The sequence below is a fragment of the Anoplopoma fimbria genome, chromosome 7, assembly GCF_027596085.1.
Source record: "Anoplopoma fimbria isolate UVic2021 breed Golden Eagle Sablefish chromosome 7, Afim_UVic_2022, whole genome shotgun sequence".
Classification (NCBI taxonomy): domain Eukaryota; kingdom Metazoa; phylum Chordata; class Actinopteri; order Perciformes; family Anoplopomatidae; genus Anoplopoma; species Anoplopoma fimbria.
Window position 1 is genome coordinate 8,494,854 of NC_072455.1, and position 23,619 is coordinate 8,518,472.

Sequence of the window (23,619 nt, forward strand, 5' to 3'; positions counted from 1 at the left end):
ATTCTGTTTAAAGGAGACCAGATCTTATATGGATTATATTTATGAACAAAAGGAACGTTCGATGCACCATGGAGAGTGTCACACGTTAAAGGGCAGTCTACTTACTCTTTATGAGCGTTCATGCCGGCCTTTGACAGCGGAGGGCTCGCGTGTGCATTGATCTTGACAGGGGGCCGGTGGGGGTCGGCGCTTGCCGGCCGAACAGGAACGTGGCTCAGCAAACCAAGACCATCACCAGCGCTACCAGCTACCTGGTGCAGCCAAGGACTGGCTGTGTTCTGAACACGCAACATACAAATATAACATCTTTAAAATCCATAAACAGAAATGTAAAATCTACAGAAAATTAGATCATTTTTACATCATTATTCTCATTTTCATTGTGGTGTGATGCAGCTGTTTCAAAACATTTCTTTTAAGATTGAGTTTTTACTATAATGCAATTTTGATAAAGATTTGTAGTAAAGCGAAAGTGAAAATCTTTATTTGAAAGTGAAACAAAATTATATTATATTCAATTTATTGTTTAAAGTTTTGATGCTTGCAGGTGGAAATGGTATTGGAGGAATGATCCACTTCCGCCTGTACACACATGTAACGTGACCCTACCCCCCCACAAAACTGCATCCACCTACCCTCCTGAGTGAGGCATCGGAATTCAAGCTGACGGTGTTTTCAGGGTGGACCCACTTGGCCGTGGGGGGCAGGTTGAGTCCCGGGGGGTAGGAGGTCGGTGTTCCGTTTGGGTACTGCCAGAGGATGGGGTAAAGGCCCAGCCCTGCTGCCCCGCCGTGAGCTTGGGCGAGTAGAGAGGGTGGAGGGGGGCCCTGACCCTGAAAGCATAGACACATTTTAGTTGTAAATAATGTTGAGTTTCAAACAGATTCTGATTGGATCAGCTGGGAGAGGGGGTGTGTATGTATATGGAATCAGACCTGTAGGAACTGCTGCTGGTGTGCTACTGACGGGTGAGGCAGGGCGAGGTGGCCCAGCCCGCTGGGGGAGTCAAGACGAGGGTGGCCCCCGAGGAGGGACGCTGTGGGAGGAGGCATAGCTGGGAGCACCCCGGGGGGTAGCAGGTGCGGGTGAGGTAGGGCAGAGGTGTGAGGAGGTGCGAGGAGGTGGGAGTGAGACACGGAAGTGAGGCAGGGGGAGTGGGGGGAGGGGGAGTGAAGGGTGTGCAGGTGGGGATGGAGATAGGCTGCCACGTGGTTGGAGGACACGGAGACAGAGACAGAGTTCTCAGCGTCGGAGCGGACCAGCGCCGGGTCCCTGTAGACGGTGAAGGTCTCGTTCTTATCAATGATCAGAGGGCTCTTGGTGCTGCTGCTCATACTGACTCCGCCCGACTCTGACCGCGCCGGTACCGGCTTGAAACCGGACCGTGGGGGTTCTGCCATTTCTACTTTGGCCGACAAGCGGCCTATGGGAGGTGGGGAGGTGTCGGAGTACCTCTGTATTTTATGCTTAGAGACCTCTGGGGAGGTGTTCGGTTTGGGTTTGGAGATGTCCAGCAGGCCCGGGTGGGGCTTGGCCTTGAGAAGGTCGGCGGGGTTTGTGTTGGGGTAGGGGTGGCTCTGAGAGTTGTTGGGGTGCTGGGGTTTCTGTTTCAGGGCATCGAGCTGAGCTGGGTTGGGGCTCATTCTGGATCTGGCTAGGTCAGGGGGGAGTGTTCATCTTGTGGGGGAGTGCTTGCAGCGGTGGGTGTTTTCTCGTCTCCTCGGACAGAGACGGGCTCTTAATGCTGGGGTGGATGGATGTGTAGTGTTGCTGTTGTTGTTGTGCGTGCTGCTGCTGTTGTTGTTGTTGTTGTTGTTGATGATGATGATGATGATGAAGATGATGAGGAAGGACAGTCTTCTCCTTCTCCACCAGCACCACATTTTCAACCATCGATGTGATGGGCCTGAAAAAAAGGACAGAAGAAAATGTATTTCATATATGTTCATAGAAAAGATTCTACATTATTTAACCTCTATCATTGCCTCTCTGCATGAAGGGGAAATTAATTGTGTTCAAATTCAAAGTTGAACCATGTGTGCACACTTTAGACACGACTTCAATCATCCCCATCTGAAGTACGATATTGTCTGTTTCCACCACTGAAAATCAAACTACATGAAACCTTCCCTCACATTCTTGCTAGTTCAAGGAAGGTTGAATTGCTCTCACCACAGAGTACATCTGCCCTCAGACACACACAAAACAGGAAGTGGTGTATTTGCATCATAACATCAGTTAAAATATGTGAACCATGCTTTGAAAGTAGGATTGTTCTTTATTAAACCTAATATATTGGCTTGGATGCACATTTCACAATTTTTGAAATGCTGAAGTAAAAACACATTTCTGCTCCTGGAACAGATAATGTTTAATTTTTGGGACAACTATTAACTCCCACTACAGGGCATGAAAACTATCTATGAACTCCATTTGTCTGGTATACATACTGCAGCTCCTTAGAGGAGAACTGGATGGGACAAATCTGGAGATCTAATAACTCCTCTTGCCACCAACTCATCGTACCAGGACGTTCAAAAAGCCTCGCAAGTTGTAACATTCAGGACCTGACTTAAATAAATTTACTCAAACACTATTAGCAGCCTTGTGTTCTCACCTGATGACCTCAGAGGGAGCAAACTCAATCTTGTTGCTTAAGCTCCTGGCTGCTGTCATGCCAGCACCCATAATGCCCTGCTGCTGCTGCATGGGAGGATCGATATCCGTCCTGCGGCCTCCTTCCGATGGCGAGGGAGACGGAGGGACGGGCGGCGACGAGACGGGAGAGGGGTTGAGGGGGAGGTAAGGGGAGAGGGCCGTGGACTCGGCCTTCTGCGAGGCGAGCAGAGCCGACACAGCCTCTGAGCTCTCCTGGTGCACCGTGGCCTGGGCCTCATCTGTGATGTCGATCACACTGCCGCCGCTGCCGCCGCCAGGATGGGACAACGATGGCGTCTGGGATCGAGGAGACGCTAAAAAAACAACACATTATATGATAAGAATACAAAGCTTACTAATAATCAGGACGTATCTGAGAGCTGCGGTTTATCAGCTGACTGTACCTTTCACAGTGCTCTTGCTGCTCTCAGTACTGCTGGCCTGGACCGTGTCAGATATCTGAGGCATCTGTTGCCGTGGAGACTGGGTGATCTGCGTCACAGCCACCAATTCCTCTTCCTCCTTGGTTGACATTTTGCCTGTTTCCTTGACCACGCCCTTGTTGCTGTCCTCTGCTTCCTGAAGCTCCGCCCAAGGGGACAGGCGACCAATGAGAGATGAGGAGTCGTTCATCTTGGTGGCCTGCATCGGTGGCTGCTCCTCCTCCTCCTCCTCCTCCTTTTTGGAGACGCCGCTTTGTTTCACATCAGTGCCGCGAGACTTTAGCTCATTCTCAGAGTTGGGCTCAGAAGAGGAGGAAGAGGAGGAGGAGGACGACGATGAGGACGATGAGGAGGAAGAGGAGCATGAGGAGTGGGCGGTCCTCTTGTTGTGGGGGTTTTCTGAGTCGCTGCTCTCCGACAGGTCAGAGGTCATGTCAGTCTTCAGCCTCTTTAGACCTGCCTTCTTCTCATCCTCCTCGCCCTTCCTGCGTTTGTTCACCGCCTGCTTGGCCTTTGACTTGGAGTCTGAAGAAACAAAAAGGTGAAAACAAAAGATTCATCTTTGCAATCTCAAACACACCTTTGATTGCACTCCCACTCTCCACGTTGGTATGCCCAAATAATTATAGGTGCAGGATTCCAAATTGGGGGCAACATTTCGATCGCAGCTTAACGGCTCTCATCATGTCAACCGCGAGCCAGCGGCTCCTAGCTAACGCTACTAACAGCGCTAACGGTGCAAACTACGGGGAAAGTGCTGACAGAGCTCGCAGTATTTACCTGAGGGTCAAGGGAGGATGGGTGCATCTGTTGACAAATGATGAATTTTATCTGCATCAGTTATCATTGCAGCTGGGTGGCTTGGTCAACAAGCATGTAAGATCATGGCTTTGTGGACACTACCCTTTAACTCCTCTGGTAAGTGACAACGAGTAGAGTGCAATTGGCAGGTCAGACTTTAAAAACAATTGGAACTCATGTTCACTGTTAATTTGCTCTGTGGATATTTTATTTGAGGAACAAAACAACCTTAAACAGCTTTAATGTCCTGTAATATGCTGACCATTAGAGAAGAATCAATATAAAGAAGGGATAGTGGCTGTCTGCACTATATTCACACAAACAAAAGACACTTTACGTAGCAAGGTGTTCAAGAATCTCGTTCCAATGATCAGTTTAGTTTCTGATCTGGTTCAAGGTTGATAAAATACCTCAATTCTCTAAAACCGAGTGGTGCGTCTCCTCACATCGGGACGTCTACTGTACCATGGTAGGAGGTTGTAATGCAAACTGTAGCTTTCTTGCCGTTTGTCTCTTGCTACCACCATTATTGACATGCAGTCCAAACGGACCGATGTATGAGCCACTGTTTGCTGCTACCATCAGGTTTACTACAGATTTGTTTATTGTCTATAACACTACACCACAGGGACTACTGGCCTCTTATTATGAATCCGTCATTTGTACAATCGCTTAAACACACTGCCAGTGACGATTACCTTCATAGGCTTCTTCAATGTTTTAAAGGTATCCATGGTGACATGTAAAGAAACTGAAGACAGTGGACATCAATAGCTAACTGGAGACGTGTGTCCTCTTTACACTGAACTACTGTTGACTGTGGCATTATAAAGACACATGAGAAATAACTACTAGAAAATAAACTTAAACAGTTTGATCATGAATGGCAACTTGCTTCTATTCAGATTGACCTTTTTCATGATGATTCAAATTAATATGTTTATTCTTTTAATGTAGCGGGTCATTTTTGACTACCTAAAATATGTTCAGAAGTATGCCTTCCATTAAAAGGAGAAGAGGAGAGCATCACTAAAGTCCTCACCTCTCGCTGTGGTCTCTTCTCTCCGGTCCTTGTCCTCCTCTGGAACGCTGCTATCCGATCCTTTCCTCCTGGAGGAGCGAGCGTTGCGCTGCTCTCTCTGCTCCCTCCCACTGCCGCCGGGCGAGTGGTGTGATTGGCTGGCCGGCTGCTGGCTCTGTTGGGATTGGCTCTGCTGCTGAGAGGCCAGCGTCCCCTGGGAACCCTTTGGGTTGGGGCCTGATGAGGTCATGATGGGGCGGGGGCTGTTGGCTTGGGCTCGTGTGTAATGACTCTGCAAGTGTTTTTAATCAAACAGTCTCACATTAGCTCACGTAAAGAGACACACAGACATTACTAGGAATGTATACCAATTTATGTTATACACCTCAACAGTTAAATGCTATGCAATATGATAACCCTGCAATTTATCTACTATTTACCTAGCTATAACTATTGCCGTCCAATCATATCGCTCTGCAGTAAACCCCACGTGAAGGTTACAATGTTCTGTTTTAGAGAGTTCTTTTAACCGTATGGTCATTTTGGGGGTCATAGTTTGGGGTTATTCGGGTCCTGCAGTAATGTGCTCCTCTGGGGCAGAGGGAATGCCCAAAAAAACTGATAACGCATAGTTTACGTCAATCAGTTAGTAAATTCTATTAGATTCCACTTGTCGTCTTAGCGCTATAGAGCCAAGTACTGTAGAAACATGTGTGCCTGAACCTCAGTTGTTTATGAGCCTAAAAATAGCAGCATATCCTCACACAACCTCAGCAGTGGAGCTCACTGACAACAACTGGATCTGCCAGTAGGGTGCACAGTCACCCTCCAATGCTGAGGTCCTGGGAAGTAAATCAGAAATACAACAAGTGGCTGCTGACGTGTTTACCTCTCCTCGCCCATATTGAGAGGAGTTCACGTTCATTCCACATTCCAGCATTGGATTTGATAGAGCTATTTACGCAATGCTACTTATACGTTTCCTGCTGCTAGAGGTGGTGGCATCAACTGCTGGACTTCAATACTTAGAGGTGTTTCTAATATTCTTAATCCCCTCTGTTTAAATGACAGTAAGCAAATATGAAAAACGCTGCCTCCAAAATGAGCATAAACTAAAAACACCTCACTGACATTAGAACCTTCATGAAGGGAGGATTGATTACAGGACTGTTGGATTAGACTGCATTAGTTTATATAAGGGACCGTGTGGAGGAGTTGGTGGAGTCAAGCAGTGTGGTGACTACCTCTTCTCTCTCTCCTCCCTTTACAAAACTGTGGTAACGTGAGCAGCCGAGTGCAAAACCATGCTAAAGCCGTTGGCCTGGCTCAGAGGCCGTCCATACCATAATAACACTACTTTAGGAAGTCAGACTGTGGCTGACGGTACAGTGGTGTGGCACTCTGCGGTTCAGGTTGCCTCAGTTTCACAAGCGTGTAGGAGAACTCAATGGCCTTGAGGTGCTGTAAAAAAGCTCTCTAGAGCCAGTGTTCGATTTGTCCTTTCTGGGCTACTGTAGAAAACATGGCAGACTCCCAAAAGAGGACCTGCTCCCTACGAAGGGCTTATTCTAAGCTACCCAAAACACAATGATTTTTTAGTGTGTGATTATACTAATGAATGAAAACATAGTTATGAATATTTCATACCATTTCTGTTAATAGATACCCAGAAATGCTACACACTGGTCCTTTAAATTAGGTGTTCCAAATAAACGGGTTAGTAAATGTATATTAGAATGTGTTTTTAGTATTCAATGGTTGTTGCTGCACAAGTACAAGGTTTTCCCTTTCTAAGCCCGGAATGTATGGTTTCTATGACTCTGAGATCGCATTCATGCACTCCATTGAATCCATTTCCCGGTGCTGCATGTGTAAGTGTGACCACGGGAAACTGTGATGAAGCATGTTGTACAGTGTGAAATGCTGTGCTGCACAGTGTCTGGCAGAGTCAGCAGCCACAAGATGGTAGTGCAGGCAGGATCCTCTCCACGTTGTGTCAGACATTTGTCGGTGTGAGTCCAAACTACTGCCTTTCTATGAACTGTTTAGTGCCTGATTTTTATTTGTTCGCTGTTAATTTGCGCAAAAACTCAAAGGGGTTCAACTGTGATAATCCAAATGTTGTCCCTGTTTTACAATGTGTACAAACATTATTTTATTTCTCTCTATTAAGCCTCATCTCTAATGATAGGCAAGTTAAGGATACACATGTTGAGAGACAGAGTTCATATCAAAATGAAAAGTTCATGGTTACAATATAACTGAAGACATGAAGAGTGCTTTAAGCATCTTATTTTGCTTTGCTATAAGCCTGTCACAGAACCTCACAGTTCAACAGATACCAAGACTTAGTCAAGCCTTTCTTATTGCGTATATCATTCATTCCAGATATATGTCCATATATATATGGTTCACGGAGGTGCCAATACAAAAATGTTTTTGGTAATTCCTTTCAATCAAGCACAGTTCATGTCCGTCAGCTGTGACTCTACACTTAAATGTAGTGTATTTTGGAAAGTTTGGGTGTGGAGGGTTGTGGTGGTGGGGGTACCTGAGTGCTTCCAGTGGTCCCTCCGGGTCTCCCTCCTGTCATCTGTAATATGTAAGCAACAACAAGACAAAACAAATTAAAAGAAGAAATAGAAATGACTGGTTAACTGGCTGGTTCAACCAATGAGCTCCTTCCATACGTGACGCAACATGAAAGGAGCCACCTGGTAACCAGGGCAACAGTGCACTGTATGTCTGTGTGCGTATTAATGTAAAGCTAAACAAATGGCACATAGGAACTTATTTTACTTCAACAGTATCTTCATAACATGCAAAAACATGACAGTTATGAGAAAGAATTCACAGATAATCATGGCCCGGTTTAGGAACCAGATGCGATGTGGACGATGCTGAGGTTGTGTGATTGGTTTGCAAATCAAAACAAGCAGCAGCCTATGCACAGCGACAGACACACAACAACATATACTGACATTTTAGAGCCCAATCAATGAGTCCAGAAGATAATCAGCACATTATTGGATAATTTAAACAAATGCCCTAAATACTCGTCAATCTGGGAAGTGAAAGCCTGACTCAACAGAGGAATATCCTGCAGGAAAAGCCAAAAAGAGAGTCTGATATCAGCGAAGCGTTTCAAAGATGAAAATAAATAGTTGCAAATAGATAAGCTTTTGCTAATTGTAGCCTGCTGAATTTAAGGGCAGCGTTTTCTTTCTTAATATTACTTCTATTCAAAAACATTAAAATCATGTAAGCTCCAACTCTTGACTGACAGTACATTTTCCTAATGTACTTGATGTGACCATTCTGTGTGTAACGTTTGTATTTTATTTTTCTTCATTTCTTTGTGTTGTACTTTTATGCCTTTTTAACATACAACACAGCTAACAGGCCAAGTGAAATATGTCAGTATATTTTTCAATTTGTTCGTCCCTGTCAGTACCTCTGTCAGCTGTTACGATTATTACTAGCTGTGTGTGTGTGTGTGTGTGTGTGTGTGTGTGTGTGTGTGTGTGTGTGTGTGTGTGTGTGTGTGTGTGTGTGTGTGTGTGTGTGTGTGCGCACTCACATGGGTAGAGTTGTTGTTCTGGCTGGATCGTGACCTCCGTCTGGAAGTGATGCCGATGTTTTCTCCTTTTAGCAGGGAGTGGACCACGTCGTCCAGAAAGGTCATCTGGATCATAGACGGATCAACGTTCTGAGGTTCTAGCACCTGAACACACACCAGATTCACTTTACACATGTGAAATGAGTGGATTAGATCTAAACACCTCCTGGTTTTGAGGGTGGTCCGTTTCACTGTCACAATGGGCTTTTAGTTTATTAAACAGTATCCTCGACTGCCCAAAAATACTGACTTAACTACTAGCTGGTAATGTTGGGCAATGTCATTGGCTCTTGAATGGAAAAAAATGAAACATATTGGGAGACGGAATCGATCTATAATCCAATTGAAAATAACAAATCAGCTGGGACAAAATTCTAATGACTGATCTGTGACTAAAACGAACATACCTTTTTTTTATCAAAAAACTAAAACTTAAATCACCATCGGATGCAAAAATGAACTCTGGTTTTGTCTACCTCAACTGCCGGGTACTTACTCATTAGTCTCCATCTTGTCATTCCCCTTTGTGCATTATACTTCTTTATGTTACACCAACATGAAAACTGTACACGTACATTTTAAAGAACATTGTGTGTGTGTGTGTGTGTGTGTGTGTGTGTGTGTGTGTGTGTACCTGGTCATTCATAACGACCATGTTTCGACTGAAGAGGTCGTGGTGTGTGATGATGCCAGTGAACCACTGGGTGGCCGAGTCTTGTCTGTAGACACGCACGCGGTAGCCATTCAATGAATAGGGACCTGGAAGAAACAGGAAACAGTTCCATGCAGTGTTATTGTCCCCATGATGGACGTATCAAACTTCATAACAGACTCCTCGTACAATAAGACGCACTAGTTACAGCAGTGAGATGACTGAAAGAGGCACTGTTACAGTGTTAAACTGTACACATTGTAACGATGGTATCTACAGAGTGTGATATAAAGAGCGTAATAAAGAGCTTACCTTGCATAAAAATTTCCTGCACCTTCTGGTCTTTGAGCCAGCCCCTCACTTCTTCATGGAGCTGATGGTTGTCTCTTAACACTGGGTTCGGACTGTCCACCTCATCCTGAAGGACACACACAGGACATCAACAGATCAGCATCACACACACTTAAGACACACTTCTTTACAGTAGTCCACACTAGACTAGGATAAGCTGCGTTCACACTATTCCTCAGCAAAGAGGGGAACCATGAGCCTCTTTGCACACAGAGTGAGAAACGTATTTTAAAGAAAATTCTTCACCACTCAAACACACAAAAACAAGCGTACAACGCTGACGGATGACAGATGAGGAAGAAGAAACCAAACCGCAGTCACCACACTAGTAACACACTCAGCTCTTCTGTGCATCGGTGTGTGTGTGTGTGTGTGTGTGTGTGTGTGTGTGTGTGTGTGTGTGTGTGTGTGTGTGTGTGTGTGTGTGTGTGGGTACGCGCAGTTCAATTAGGTTATTTTGAAGATACTTCAAGGAGATGCATCACATGTGTCATGGGTGAATGAAATACTAAGCCACCTCTGCTTGTAGTGTCGACCTTTGAACTCACTCAGAATGCACTGAGTCTAAGTAGACCTCACTAGATGGATTCATATTTTTAAAAGAATGCATACATTTGCATAAAAGGACATTGTTTTCACTCAGTGGATGAGGTCTGAAGTTTGTCTGCATTAATGACAGGCTGATATGTTCAGTCTGCATCATTCATCGCCTCAATCATCACAACAAGCGGATTGTCATGAATGTTTACTGAATAAAAATATGACCAAAGCAGAGTTCACAAAAGGTAGAACCGAAATGTATGGAATAAAAAACACTGTTCACTATGGTGCTTATGTCCTTTTCTCTGTGTCTCTCTCTCTGTGTCACTCTCTCTCCGTCTGTGTCCCTCTCTCTTTATGTCTGTCTCTCTCTCTTGTCCTGCTGCAGTGCTCTAGTCTCCCAGCCTTGTTCAGCTCTAAATCAAACACTAAAAGTAGAGAAACCTCTCTCACACACAGCTTAAACTCTCTGTCCAGCCAGCTGATTCCACACACAATAACAATAAAAAAACAAACGGATATGTAAACACTGCAGCATCTTGATATTTGGTGTTTACTACCAAAGATACTAACCCTGGATTCACCTGAGACACATGAATCATAAACACCTTTCAGCATAAAACGATATGGCTCTGACGCATCCAATAACCACTTCTTTAATATTTGTATCAGAGATCATCCTGCTTTAAAGACAGGCAATCTGCTCATGTTTGTACTGCATCATATCAACAAAGTAATAGTGTGCAAAGAGATATAACCAGCTTAGCTCAGAACATGTCCACATTTCGTTTTTCTACCACTTCTCCCACCTTCATCTGAGGGAATACTGCAGCATCTAGTGCACAGCCTCAGGAAACAATGCATGTATGTGCACAGGAGTCTATTTCTACGATTCCAGCCTATTTGGACACGATACACACAGAGACTGTGTTACCAAGGCAACATGGTCACCATGGCCGCCGATTGGTCTGTTTTCATCAGACTGGATAGAAATGGAGTATGAGCACAGAATCGAGTGCATGAAAAACAAAAGATTCACTGTGAATCCCAAAAGAATCAATTACTCGTTACCCTCATGTTGTTGTTTTCGATACTCGGATCACAGTGGAGGCTTCTTTCAGTAATTCGAGGTGAGTACTTTATATACACACGATCATTTTAAGGGTGAAGCATTCCTTTTAACATTTGAATAACAAACAATAACTTTGTCATCACTTTCATATAAATACTGTTGCAACAGCTTTGAGAGTCATGCCCTGTGTTCTGAAAACACAGCTACATTTGTCTCACTCTGCAGCAGAGAAAAAACACATCATGTACCCGACCACCACCTTTACTAATGACTTTAAATTGCCTGTTTCAGTGAGTAACGAATCATTCAATCCAACATAAAGGTGTAAAAAAGGACCTCCGTGTCCAGTGGAAGGTGAAATGAATGTGCGGACTGATGATGGAGCTTTGTGCTTTTTTAATTTAAAGCTATTCCACTGAATGCGTGACAGTAACAGCCATGGTATTGAACAGACTGTAATGGTGCTGGACAAGCACGTCTCACAAACTGAGGGGAAAAAAGAGCCATGTCTGTAGTAAACAGGATATCTTGTGTGCTTTGCAAAACTTATACCAATGCTTTACGATCTACTTATTAAAACAACATTATGGATAACCACTTTCATTATCGTCTTTGACCTACATCTTTTAATCACACTGCTGTGAATACACCAAAAGAGCTGAGGCAACACACACCCTGCAGTGTGACACAAGAACAACTCATGCACGGGATAATTAGTAACATAACAACAAATATGACACGCGTTCACACATATCCGGAGACTAAGACAGATGGGCTGTTAAACACTTCAAATGCGTTGCCTTTTCGGGGACAATAGGCCTGTTGCCATGGAGATGCTGAGGCATGAGGAAACTGTGGGAGAGTTTCTGATTATTATTCTTTAAACACTGATAGTCTTACTGATGCTGGGGGATTGAAACGGTGAATGCTGGATATGTGTTTGTGAGGAGTAGGGGGGGTCGGCCAGTGGTCAGATTTATTTGATACACAGTACCCAGTGTCTATTTCAGACGCCTCATGGATGTAACACTGTGTCCATAGTTAAATTTAGAAGAGATTGTGGTCCAGATTTCTATAAAAGCAGCTTGACACACACTCACAAAATCATCCAAAGACCAACACCACCAGAGTGTCGTATCCACCCGACTTGGAGAGCAAAACTGGTTTTATTCAGCCTGCTTATGTACACAACCTTAATCTGATATGGTTCATACGGCCCTTAACAGAATAAGCGGTTACGGAAAAATGAATTAATGATAAGATGTCGTCTATATTTCCGGTGGAATGTTTTTCTGTGCTGCTGTTTACATTCCTTATGGCTCAAATAAAAAAATACTACAGGAATGTACTACTGGTTTTGTTTATCATGATTTTCTTATGTTGCAAATTAAGTGTGAGTGAATGCTTCAGGTCGGGGTTGCTTCAGTGAGACGCAGCTGAGATACAAGCGCAAATGGAGCTGCAGAAAACATGTGCATAGATTAACATGAAAAACGTTCTGATATGTTTGCGTTTTAGACATGGGATAAGCAAACACCATTTGCCGATGAAGAGTGCGAAAGCTGGTCGAAAAAGCTAGTAAGTGGGTCTTGGGTAAAGAAGATTTTTATTTCAAACTACGATTTACAAAATCAACAGAGAACCAATGCTCAAAATTGAATTTGTATTTATTAAAAACAGTTTCATACAGTATGCTGACCATCTTTGACACATTCGACAGGAAGTTTCCATAAAAAACGTCTCACCTAAAGCAAAAAAACAGTCACAGTCAACTGGCTGTCATCTGAAATGATACTTATCAGTGTCTCTCCCAGAAACCCATCTTCAGTCAAATCTAAAAAGTACAGACATCTGCTTTCACGGAGCACACAGACCAGAAAACAGCGAGGCGCTTCATTGGTCCAGTTTTATGTTGGTAATGTACCGATAGCAGATGTCATTCCACCCGGCCAAACCTATTGTCACCCGCTAGGATGAGAGGCCTTTTGTTTGGTAGTTGGAGAGCAAGCGGCCGCATGTAAAGCGATCCCTCTGTATCTAGCAGCCGTGTGAACTGACACCACAGGTGTCTGTGTGTGTCTGTGTGTCTGTGTGTGTGTGTGTGTGTGTGTGTGTGTGTGTGTGTGTGTGTGTGTGTGTGTGTGTGTATGTGTGGGTATGCGAGATACTGTCAAAGTAACGTGACACTGGGATGAAGTGTGTGACAGCAGGGAGGAGGGACAGAGAGACTGGACAATATTTGGACACATTGTGTTTTGATGCTTAGTTCCTGAAACTTGAATGCCTTAAATGTCTGTTCAAATACATAATATGATTAAGATATCTTTAAGTTAAAGTTTAGCCTACTTATTTTGATCTAAATATTTTATTTAAATGTTGCAACGCTACACAGCTCTGTTCACACATTTCTGTATTCTTCTATTCTAGATATTTACTTATTCTACATACATTTTTTTATCATGTTTTTATTTCATACTTGCTTTGTGGATGTAAACGTGTCTTTAACATGCCAATTCTTTGAATTGAGTTGAAAAATGAGAGAGAGAGAGAGAGAGAGAGAGTGTCAGAACAGTACTTTAGAAAACACAGTGCTCTGTTACTGAGCTGTGTGTGTGTGTGTGTGTGTGTGTGTCATTTGCTCAAACTGAGTCAGCACTGACAGTTTTATTCTCTACCTCCTGTCCTCAGCCTCAACACACACACACACACACACACACACACACACACACACACACACACACACACACACACACACACACACACACACACACACACACACACACACACACACACACACACACACACACACACACACACACACACACACACAGACTTGAGCAGCAGGCTGGGTTGGCCCACTAAACAGTGACTTCATTGTACAGTTTATGCCAAACAGATTGCAACCCCCTCCCCCCTCCCTCCCTCCCCCTCCCTCCCCCTCTGGTCTTCCTGTCCAACTGGAAAAACAGAGAGGGGAGTGGCCACGGCTGCACCGCTCTGAGGGAATGCAAGACAGAGAGAGAGGGGGGGAGAGAGAGAGAGAGAGAGAGAGAGAGAGAGAGAGAGAGAGAGAGAGAGTGTGGAACTGTTTTTACTGCTCGGTGGGGCTCAAAGGTCTCCAGAAGAATAGGCTGCTCTGTGTGGGCATAGTGGTTTAAGACTGGAGGAATGTGTGTGTGTGTGTGTGTGTGTGTGTGTGTGTGTGTGTGTGTGTGTGTGTGTGTGTGTGTGTGTGTGTGTGTGTGTACACACATCTCTGAAGTTAGCAGTGCCAGAGGAGTGAGGCTCCCACTTCCCTTCTCTTCAGATGGCTGCAGTTACTGCTGATGTGGGAAAGTGGAAGAGTGTGAGAGAAATGGTGTTCTGGTTTTGAGGCAATGCGTAGCGATATGCTAGTGTGTGCGTTATTTTAGCAATACTAGCTAAAATGGAAAATAGAATCAGCTTATATGTCAATAAGAAGTTTATTGTCACAGCGCAAGTTGCAGTTTTGAAAAATAGTCGGACGGGATACAGGGAGAGCTTTCAGTTGCTAGTTGGTTCTCTTCATCTTCCGGCCCATTATCTGGTGTTGTATGGGTCAAGAGGTGTCATGGCAACTGAGCATGTGCTGAGTTGAACATCTCCACGGTGTCTACAAAGGCGACTTCACTTACAGCTCTGCTTTTAGGAGCTACATGCATAGCTACCAGGCAACAACCGCCAGTTTAGCAGATTGAAGCCAATGAGGAAGTGTTTTAAACCTGCATTCTTTCTAATGGCCATCGGGGGGGCGACTCCTCCGGTTGCAAAATTAAGTCATATTGTATAGAAGTCTATGATGTATTGTAAACATGAGTTTATGGTCTCAATCTCTAGATTCAAGTCTTCTTCATTACAGCATGATGTTCATTTTACAGTCCATTTAGAGTCAAATAGACCATAAAGCAGAGTATGCTTTAGGGTGGGGCTACCTTGTGATTGACAGCTTGCTACCGCTACCAGGGATGTCTATGGAGTCTCTACGTCACTCCTCCACAGTCGAAATACTTTCACTTCTGCTCACTGATTGTCAATAAAAGTCAAGATGGCGACGGCCGTAATCCAAGATGGCAGCGGCCAAAACGGCAGTCCACAAACAAGTGGGTGAGGTCATGACAACTCCTTCTACTTCTTGTATTCAGTCTATGATAGCTACAAGACATGTAACTACACAGTTTCTTAGTGGCAGGAAAGGGATCTGTGATTGGTCAGCTGGGAGTGATGGAGGAGCGGGTCTGGTCTGCTCCGCCTTTGTCAAGGCTGGAAGGAGTAACATTTCGTAGGATCCCATTTCTACTATCAAACTGGAGTTGTGCCTGTGTGTAAGTGTGTGACACACACTTCAGTGACAGCAATCAAAACAAAATTACGGAGTAGACTGGTCATAAGGAACACACTTTGGGTGTCATTGTCTCCCATTACCCCCAGATGGGACGGTCTCGTTGCAAAGAAACAAGCTCAGGGCTCCCACTGATTCAGCGGTATGGCGAATTGTATATTTATGCATTTTATATTGTTTTCATGCCGGTCGTATCATTTTATTTCGTCGTGTTCATCTGCCACACCTCAAAAGGCCGGTCCGTGAAAATATTGTCTTACATGAAACCGATCCGTGAAGCAAAAAAGGTTGGGGACCGCTGCTTTAAACCATTAAAATATCATATAAACAACATACATTATATTAATCAATTTAACAGAGAGCAGACAGGCAAAACCAAAATGCACTCAATACAGTTGTAGAAGACAACAGTTTGTTAATAGCATGTAGCACATGTACAAATAAAAGCAGCACTCTGTTCATGAATAAAATAACAAACATATTTTAGCCCTGAAATCAATGAATAATAGTGATGAGCAATTGTGATTCAAATATTGATCAGAACAATTGTGATTATCATTTTGGCGATAAACAACAGCTTCTGCTGGCAACGCTGCAATAATGAACAGATATAATAAACGACTCTGGTGTTATTTAAGTCTAGATACAATCAGATTACTCTAAAAACACTCATCTGTGAGGTCATGTCTCCAAAACAGTCTGTCAGTCATATCATTATGCAGCATAGCTTTGCCCATTTAAAAAAGACTTCACATTGTGAAGCACCCAGAGAAGAACATTCTAGCAAATCCATAAAATCCCCATCCGTGCTTAAAAAAACATCAGGAGGAGCAGTGAGGACACCTCAAATGTCAGTATAGAAAGAAAACAGCCGGTGCACTTGGCCACGGTGGATGGACAACCACAGACACTCAAAGCATGAATCACCAGAGGACACGGCAACAGTGGACCTGACTCCTGATTGGCCACAAACAAAAGTGGAAAAACAGAAATAGAGTGTGTCTCTCTTGGTATTTGCTCTCGTCTCAAGCAAACTCTGATGACTGATGGGGAGAGTGCAGAACACTGCCTTCCTGTCTGGGTTGACACAGAGTGGAACATGGTGTTCCAGCCAGCACAATGCAACACACATCACATCACACTCTCATCTCACACACAGCCCCAGAACAGAAGCATACATCCCTGTGACTTACTGCCGATTGTGGAGCGACGGTATCTATGCTGTGTTTATGTATTCATCAGTATTAACGTGTGTGTAATTTATGAGTCGGTCTTGGGCGGTCGTGTGTGTAATCACTGGAGAGGACAGACATTCACATTAAACCCCTGCAGTGTGGGATCCATATGGAACTCAGCGGCCGACCCCGGCTGCTCTCTAGGGCCGACGGCCCTCTGCGGCTGCAGTGTCCGGCCCAAAAACTAATTGTGAATGACTAATTCTTCATTAGCAAATGAGACCCAGTTACAACGTGTGCGTCTGCCAAAGGACTTTTCTGAAGCCAACAGAAAACGTTTATTCACTTTGTGACAGCAGGAGGCTTTGCTTTGGTTCGATTTCATAGTGTTAACCGCTCTGACATTGAAAGCAGTGCTATCAGACGGCTCACTCCGAATCAACGTCCCTGATTTAATTAGCTATATTACTCCTTTTTATTACTCCACTTTAAGCTACATCTATTTCTCTATGACAAGTGCTGTATAGACACTGTTATTATTGTCATTATTAAAGTGAAGGTTAGCGTATAGCTCATAAATATTTAGATTTAGGACACATTTCTGTGTGTCAAAATATGTTTTTCTTTTTTGCCAACAACTGAGGCTAACGCTGATGAAACACTGCAGCATGTGCACGCGTGGTAGTAGATTCATATTTACCACGCTGACATGAGAGTGGTGGTCATTTTGTCATCAAACTCTCTACAAGGAAGCAAATACATGTGTACTGTGTGTGTACTGCAAGTACCTAAGTATGTAAATACTGTTGTTAAGCCTCTTTTTAGTTCAAATTCATAATTTATATATATAAAATCTGAAGGAATCATCAATTGGCAGGGCTCAAAGACCATGTGGTGCATTCAGGAGTGTGGGTGCGATCTTTACCTGGTACGGTTGGAAGGCTGAATGGTCGGACAGGAAGTCCAGCTGTCGGTCTAAGAAGAATTCCACTGCTGTTACCGATGACAACAGGCTCTTCCCCACCACTGGCTTAAACGCCTGCACACACAGAAAACACAAACAGCATGGTCAACAACAGCACAGAAACAGTGACACAATGGGTTAACTCATTTTTTATAGCTCATCAATTCCATAACAATAACAAACAATGCATGTATAATGTATTTTGGAGTTCTCTATGACAAAACACTATAAACTGGAGCGGCAACGATAAGTCGACTCATCGATAAATCAGTTGTTAGAAAAATATTTACCAAAACAATTGTGATGATCGATTGAGCATTTAATACTTTTTCATGCAAAAATGGCAGAATATGCCGTTTTCAGCCTCCCAAACACAGAGGGATTTCCCGTATCTGAGAGCTTTGGACTCACAAAACAAGACATTTAAAGACTGTGGACTTTGACAAACAGGGATATGTTTACTATGTCTTCGACCAAACAATGAATCAATTGACCGAGAAAACAGCTTCGTTGTGAGATACGATTAATCCATGATGAAAAATAATTGTTGGTTTCTGCGTTACTGTAAATCGAGTGTGGGAGCGTTGAGGCAGAGGAAACAGAGGAGTGAAGGAAGAGAGATGAATGACAGTAGAAGAGCAACAGAAGAGATAAGAGGGAGGACACGATGAAACGAGGCAGAGAGGGAGAGGGGAGAAAGAGACGGAGCCGTGAATACATTAATAAGTAGAGGAAGGCTGACAGTTCAAAGGCAGTACGCTTCACTTTGATGCTGCTGCTGCTTCCACACACACACACACACACACACACACACACACACACACACACACACACACACACACACACACACACACACACACACACACACACACACACACACACACACACACACACACACGATGTCTGTCAGCCTGCGGCCGGCTGAGCTCAGCTGTTACGGCGCATACAAGATGTCCACATATCCTCTTCATGTCCATCTGTACTGATGTGAATGTAGAGCCGTCAAACTGTTGGAGAGGTCGTCTTGACAACATCGCTCCTAATTTTCTATTTCAGGCCCAGATATCAGTACGGCTGGAGAGGAGAGCCGCGACGGTACAGGTGTGTGTGTGTGTGTGTGTGTGTGTGTGTGTGTGTGTGTGTGTGGGGGGCTGGTGCTGCTGTGATTTATAGTTACACAACAAGGTCATCTGATAGAGAGATGGGAGATTAGAGATGAGAAACATGACCACTGTGCCCCCCCCATACAGTATGCAGGAGCACAGTTGCATGCAAAACATGATAGTGTGTATGTGTGTGGGTAGCTCTATTTCTGTCCGTCTATTCGTATCACATTAGCAGACTCCAATGGCAGAATGACTCTGGCATACAGGCCCACCACTGCACATTATTTGGAAAATGATTTGCATTTATTGAAAAGTAAAAATGTCACTTTTGTCCCTCCTCCGGCAGAAGGAGGAGTCTTGGCCAGTGTCCCGTTTTGCTAGCAGTCATAGCTTTGGTTCTTAGTCTTTGAATTTCCTTCTTTGGAAAGAAATCATATTGAAAGTATATTGTTTAATTAGGATTCATTTATCAACCGAATTAAGACCAACATAGTCAAAAAATGGCTTTTTGCTGACTTTGACAGACTACAAATAATAGCACAGCAGGACTTTAATTCAGGTACATGAATGTCAATTGAACAGTGAAGCTGATGATAGGCAGACGTGTGAAGCTAAACCTGTCTGGGTTCATCCGGGCTCATAGAAACATGTCAGGAGAGATGGAAGACATTTAATTTCTCGACTCAAACAGAGCACGGCTGCCATCTGTGGAACCCACTGCTCTCATTCCTCTCTCTCTCTCTCTCTCCAAATGAAAGGACCTGACAGTCCCTCCATCCCCTCTAAAATTACTTCACACAGACGCATACACACACACATCCCGCTCGACCGCAATTGGGTCACATCTGCCACTGTGCCGGGAAAAAACATTCTGTCACTGCGGATTTCCAGACGGGCGGCAGCAGAGTGGATGAGACACGTTCCCGTCCCACACATTGAAAACCAGTAGACAAACTAAAGTCTTTGTAAAGAGAACCAGAGACATGATGAAGACCTTATTTACACACACACACACACACACACACACAAGCTATGAGGCAGGAATAAGGTATTAAGAGGACACACACGAGAGAACGCCTTTCTGAGGGCAGTGAACGCAACATATCCTCTACTGTCCGGCAGAGTGTGTGTTCAATCATTGATCGGAAAACATGCAGCAGAATGTAAAGGAGATGAAGAGCCGATGATGGAGCTCATGCATCGCTAAGTGACCTAGAGAGGTGCGCACACACATACTAAAGCTTCCAGGGGGGCCATTATCTGATGAAGGTCAGAGAGAGAAACAGGCAGAGAGAGTCAGAGAGTTTTGTATGTTAAACAGCCTGGATGAACATTTCATAAACAACACCACACTGGAGGGGTTCTCAGGAGAGAGACTGGAGATGGGAAGCCTTTCTCTGCTGCTTGGTGTCATCTGACATGTAATCTACTATCCAGGTGGACTGGATGCTCACCCAGGGGCCCAGGATGTTCAGTTTTTAGTTACATTATCAGGACAGTTACATGAGTACTTGGTGCAGGTAGAACACCCACGTGGATCTAGATTTCAGCGGGTGGTTCATAGTGGAGGGCGACCGATCTTTAAAGGCCGATACTTTAACGATAGTTTGGACCAGGAACAGCAGATCAAACGGTCGATACCGATTGAGAGTTACATAATGGTGAGGTAACTTGTGTGGGGGGAAACGGGTCAGATATAACTCTTCAGATGCCGTAAAATCAGCTGGGGAGTCAGGAGCATAGGGAGTTAATCACATGTGACAGGGCCTTGTTCCCTCCATAAAGATGCCGATTAATCAGTCGGCCTCTAGTTGACCAGGCTGGTTATGCTTTAAAAAATGAGGATACGTGTAACAATGAGAGGACACTTAAAGTGATAGCGAGGGGAATAGAGTACCACATTTGGTATGATTTTTTTCTACTTCATTCGATACCCATCAAGTGAATGGAAGCATCACGTTTTGTAAAATGACACCATCACAACGATCATTTTCATCAGACACCACAGGAGCCTCACACAGCAATACTTCACACACGTCGCATTAAATCAAAGATGGTGGTGACAACATGGCAGCTAAAACAAGAGTAGCCAGAAGGACAGAGGCATCAGCATCAGATAATCCAGTTTGCCAAAGAAAAACCAAGAAAGAAAGGTAGTGATCAACTATTTTCTCTTTCATGAGGGCTGGTTTTTATATCAAATCAGTTATTGACACACAATAACTCACCTCTCTCTCTACACAAGTGCCAGGCCCTGCCTTCATGGTTGCCTTTGTTTGCAATGTTAGCACTGTTAGCACCGTTAGCTTCTAGCCTAGGCCATCTCCATGTTGAGAGCCGTATTGAGGCAATGAATTCCACACTGAGCACCTTTACAAAGAGTTCAATTTACAATGATGGAACCAGAGAACGTTTGGCAATTCTGCTTAATTAATGACGATGAATCAATTACCAGAAGAGTGGAATATAGATTTTCCGGCCATGAACAAATCATTAATCCACTAAGCATGAAAGCAATATTTTGCAAAAAAAATTGTTTTGTGGTACCATAAAATCACACACACAAACTTTCATTCTAGAGAGCAACACGCTCAGGTCCAATGGAGAAGAATAGAAACATGATTTGTCCCCTCTTTCATACAGGAAACGCTTGTATTTACACTGAACAATAAGGAAATGAAAATGCAAGTGGACCCATTCAGATGGACCGTGGACGCGGCTGTGATCACAGTCACCACTTTGGTGTGACTGAGGTTTAGTTTAGGGTCAAGCTGTGAAGATTTCACCCATGAATCTAAATAAAAAGGGTTCTAGGGGGCTGAGGGATGAATGACACGTCTCAGCAGGATGAATAGAAATACTGTTTCCCTCCATCAAACAGGTGGCTGAGTGCCTTTCCTCTGTGCCGCTGCCACATTTAGGTTGGTCTCCTCTACAGGGAACCACCCAACATCACCAACAGCTACTGCAGCTGGCAGCCCTACAGGTACAACCCATATCATACAGCACCACACACTTTCATTTTGACCTTCATCCAGAAGTACAACACTACTTAAAAATAAAGGTGAGAGCATGTTCAACACCAAATAGCAGAATTAGTCAGGTGATAATCAGGCAACAGAAGAAGCCTGTCTTTTCCAAAATGGCAAGTGTATAAAGATTTGAATAATTGAATGGGTGTTCCAGAGAGTCATGACATCTGTCAAACACAAAGTGCATCAACAAAGAGGAACTGAGGTTACAATCTGAAAGTGAGAAAGAGGAATCCATAAGACAGACACACATTATTTATAACCCACAGCTGTAGCAATGTATGCAAAGGGTTAGTTCATGTGTCTGTTTTCCTTTTGCTTATGTTCTTCTTCTATGCCCTGTATGTGTATATATATATATACATATGCATATACACATATATATATATATATATATACACATACATATATATATACATACATATATATATATATATATATACATACATATATACATATACATACATATATATATATATACATACATATATATACATACATATATATATATATATATATATACATATATATATATATATATATATATATATATATATATACATATATATATATATATATATATATATATATATATATATATATATATACATATACATATATATATATACATACATATATATATATATATATATACATATATATATATATATATATATATATATATATATATATATACACACACATACATATATACATGTATATATATATATATATACACACATACATATATATATATATATATATATATATATATATACACACACACACACACACACACACACACACACACACACACACACACACACACACATATACACACACATACACACATATACACGCACACACACACGTCTGTTCAAACTGTGAAAAAAAGAGTGCTGCTGCACCTTTTGGAATTTTAAAATAAATTTGGAGTTAAAGACACATAGCAAAATATCTATGCTATATAAGGTGGAGCTTTCCTACCAATCACTGTGTAGCCCCGCCCTAAAGCATACCCTGCTTTATGTTCCTGCTCTATATTGACCATAATTGACAAAATGAACATCATGCTGTATTGAAGAAGACTTGAAACTGGAGATTGAGACCATCAACTCATGTTTACAATGTTTACTGAGGGAATAAATCAAGAGAGAAGTAGAGTCATTTTCTCATAGACGGCCATTAGAAAGAATGCAAGTTTAAAGCACCTCTTCATTGGCTTCACTTTTCAGAACTGGAGGTTGCGCCCAAAAAAACACAGCAACATAAAATACAAATCAGTCTCAACAAACTACTGTTAGATGAATATTGGTCAAGATGATAAAATAATCTTGTAATTTAATTATTCATCTTGTCATGGATACAGCTTGAGGTGCATTCAAAAGCTCTTTAAAAATGATTAACTGGGTACTTTAGTAATTTATTATGGCACTTTGATTAAGGTGACAGACTTGCAAGAGACAGATAAAAAAAATGTTAACAGCACAGGTGGAGATATCCCAACGTTAAGTCTGTCTGGCTCTGAAAACACTGGATCCTATGCTTCCCATAATGCAGCTGGAAGGTGTCTTTCATAGAGCAGACAGGTACATATGGGTAGTTTGCAAAAGGCCAAGCACCTTTTTGCAGGATTGAAACCCGAAGGTCACAGAGAGAGACATCAAGGGTTGTGAATTTAAAACGTTTGTATGCATTTACTTTTTGTTAAACAAAAATGTATCCGCTCGTCCCCTGTCCGAGTGGATCAATGACCCAACATGGTGGAGCGATGATGCTATTTGATTGAATCGCCAGGTGTGGTAAAGCTAAGTGTTATCTGTAG

The 23,619-nt window shown here is 43.1% G+C and overlaps 1 protein-coding gene across 1 annotated transcript in view; it reads right to left on the reverse strand.

The window, feature by feature from the left end:
- jmjd1cb (jumonji domain containing 1Cb) overlaps nucleotides 1-23,619 on the reverse strand; it is a 101,065-nt gene that overhangs the window by 17,407 nt on the left and 60,039 nt on the right. The window contains 12 exon segments of the mRNA XM_054600926.1: nucleotides 106-278; nucleotides 636-833; nucleotides 936-1,668; nucleotides 1,670-1,906; nucleotides 2,618-2,972; nucleotides 3,063-3,626; nucleotides 4,945-5,215; nucleotides 7,475-7,516; nucleotides 8,504-8,647; nucleotides 9,177-9,301; nucleotides 9,507-9,612; nucleotides 17,618-17,731. Coding sequence (XP_054456901.1) covers nucleotides 106-278; nucleotides 636-833; nucleotides 936-1,668; nucleotides 1,670-1,906; nucleotides 2,618-2,972; nucleotides 3,063-3,626; nucleotides 4,945-5,215; nucleotides 7,475-7,516; nucleotides 8,504-8,647; nucleotides 9,177-9,301; nucleotides 9,507-9,612; nucleotides 17,618-17,731 — 3,062 coding nt within the window.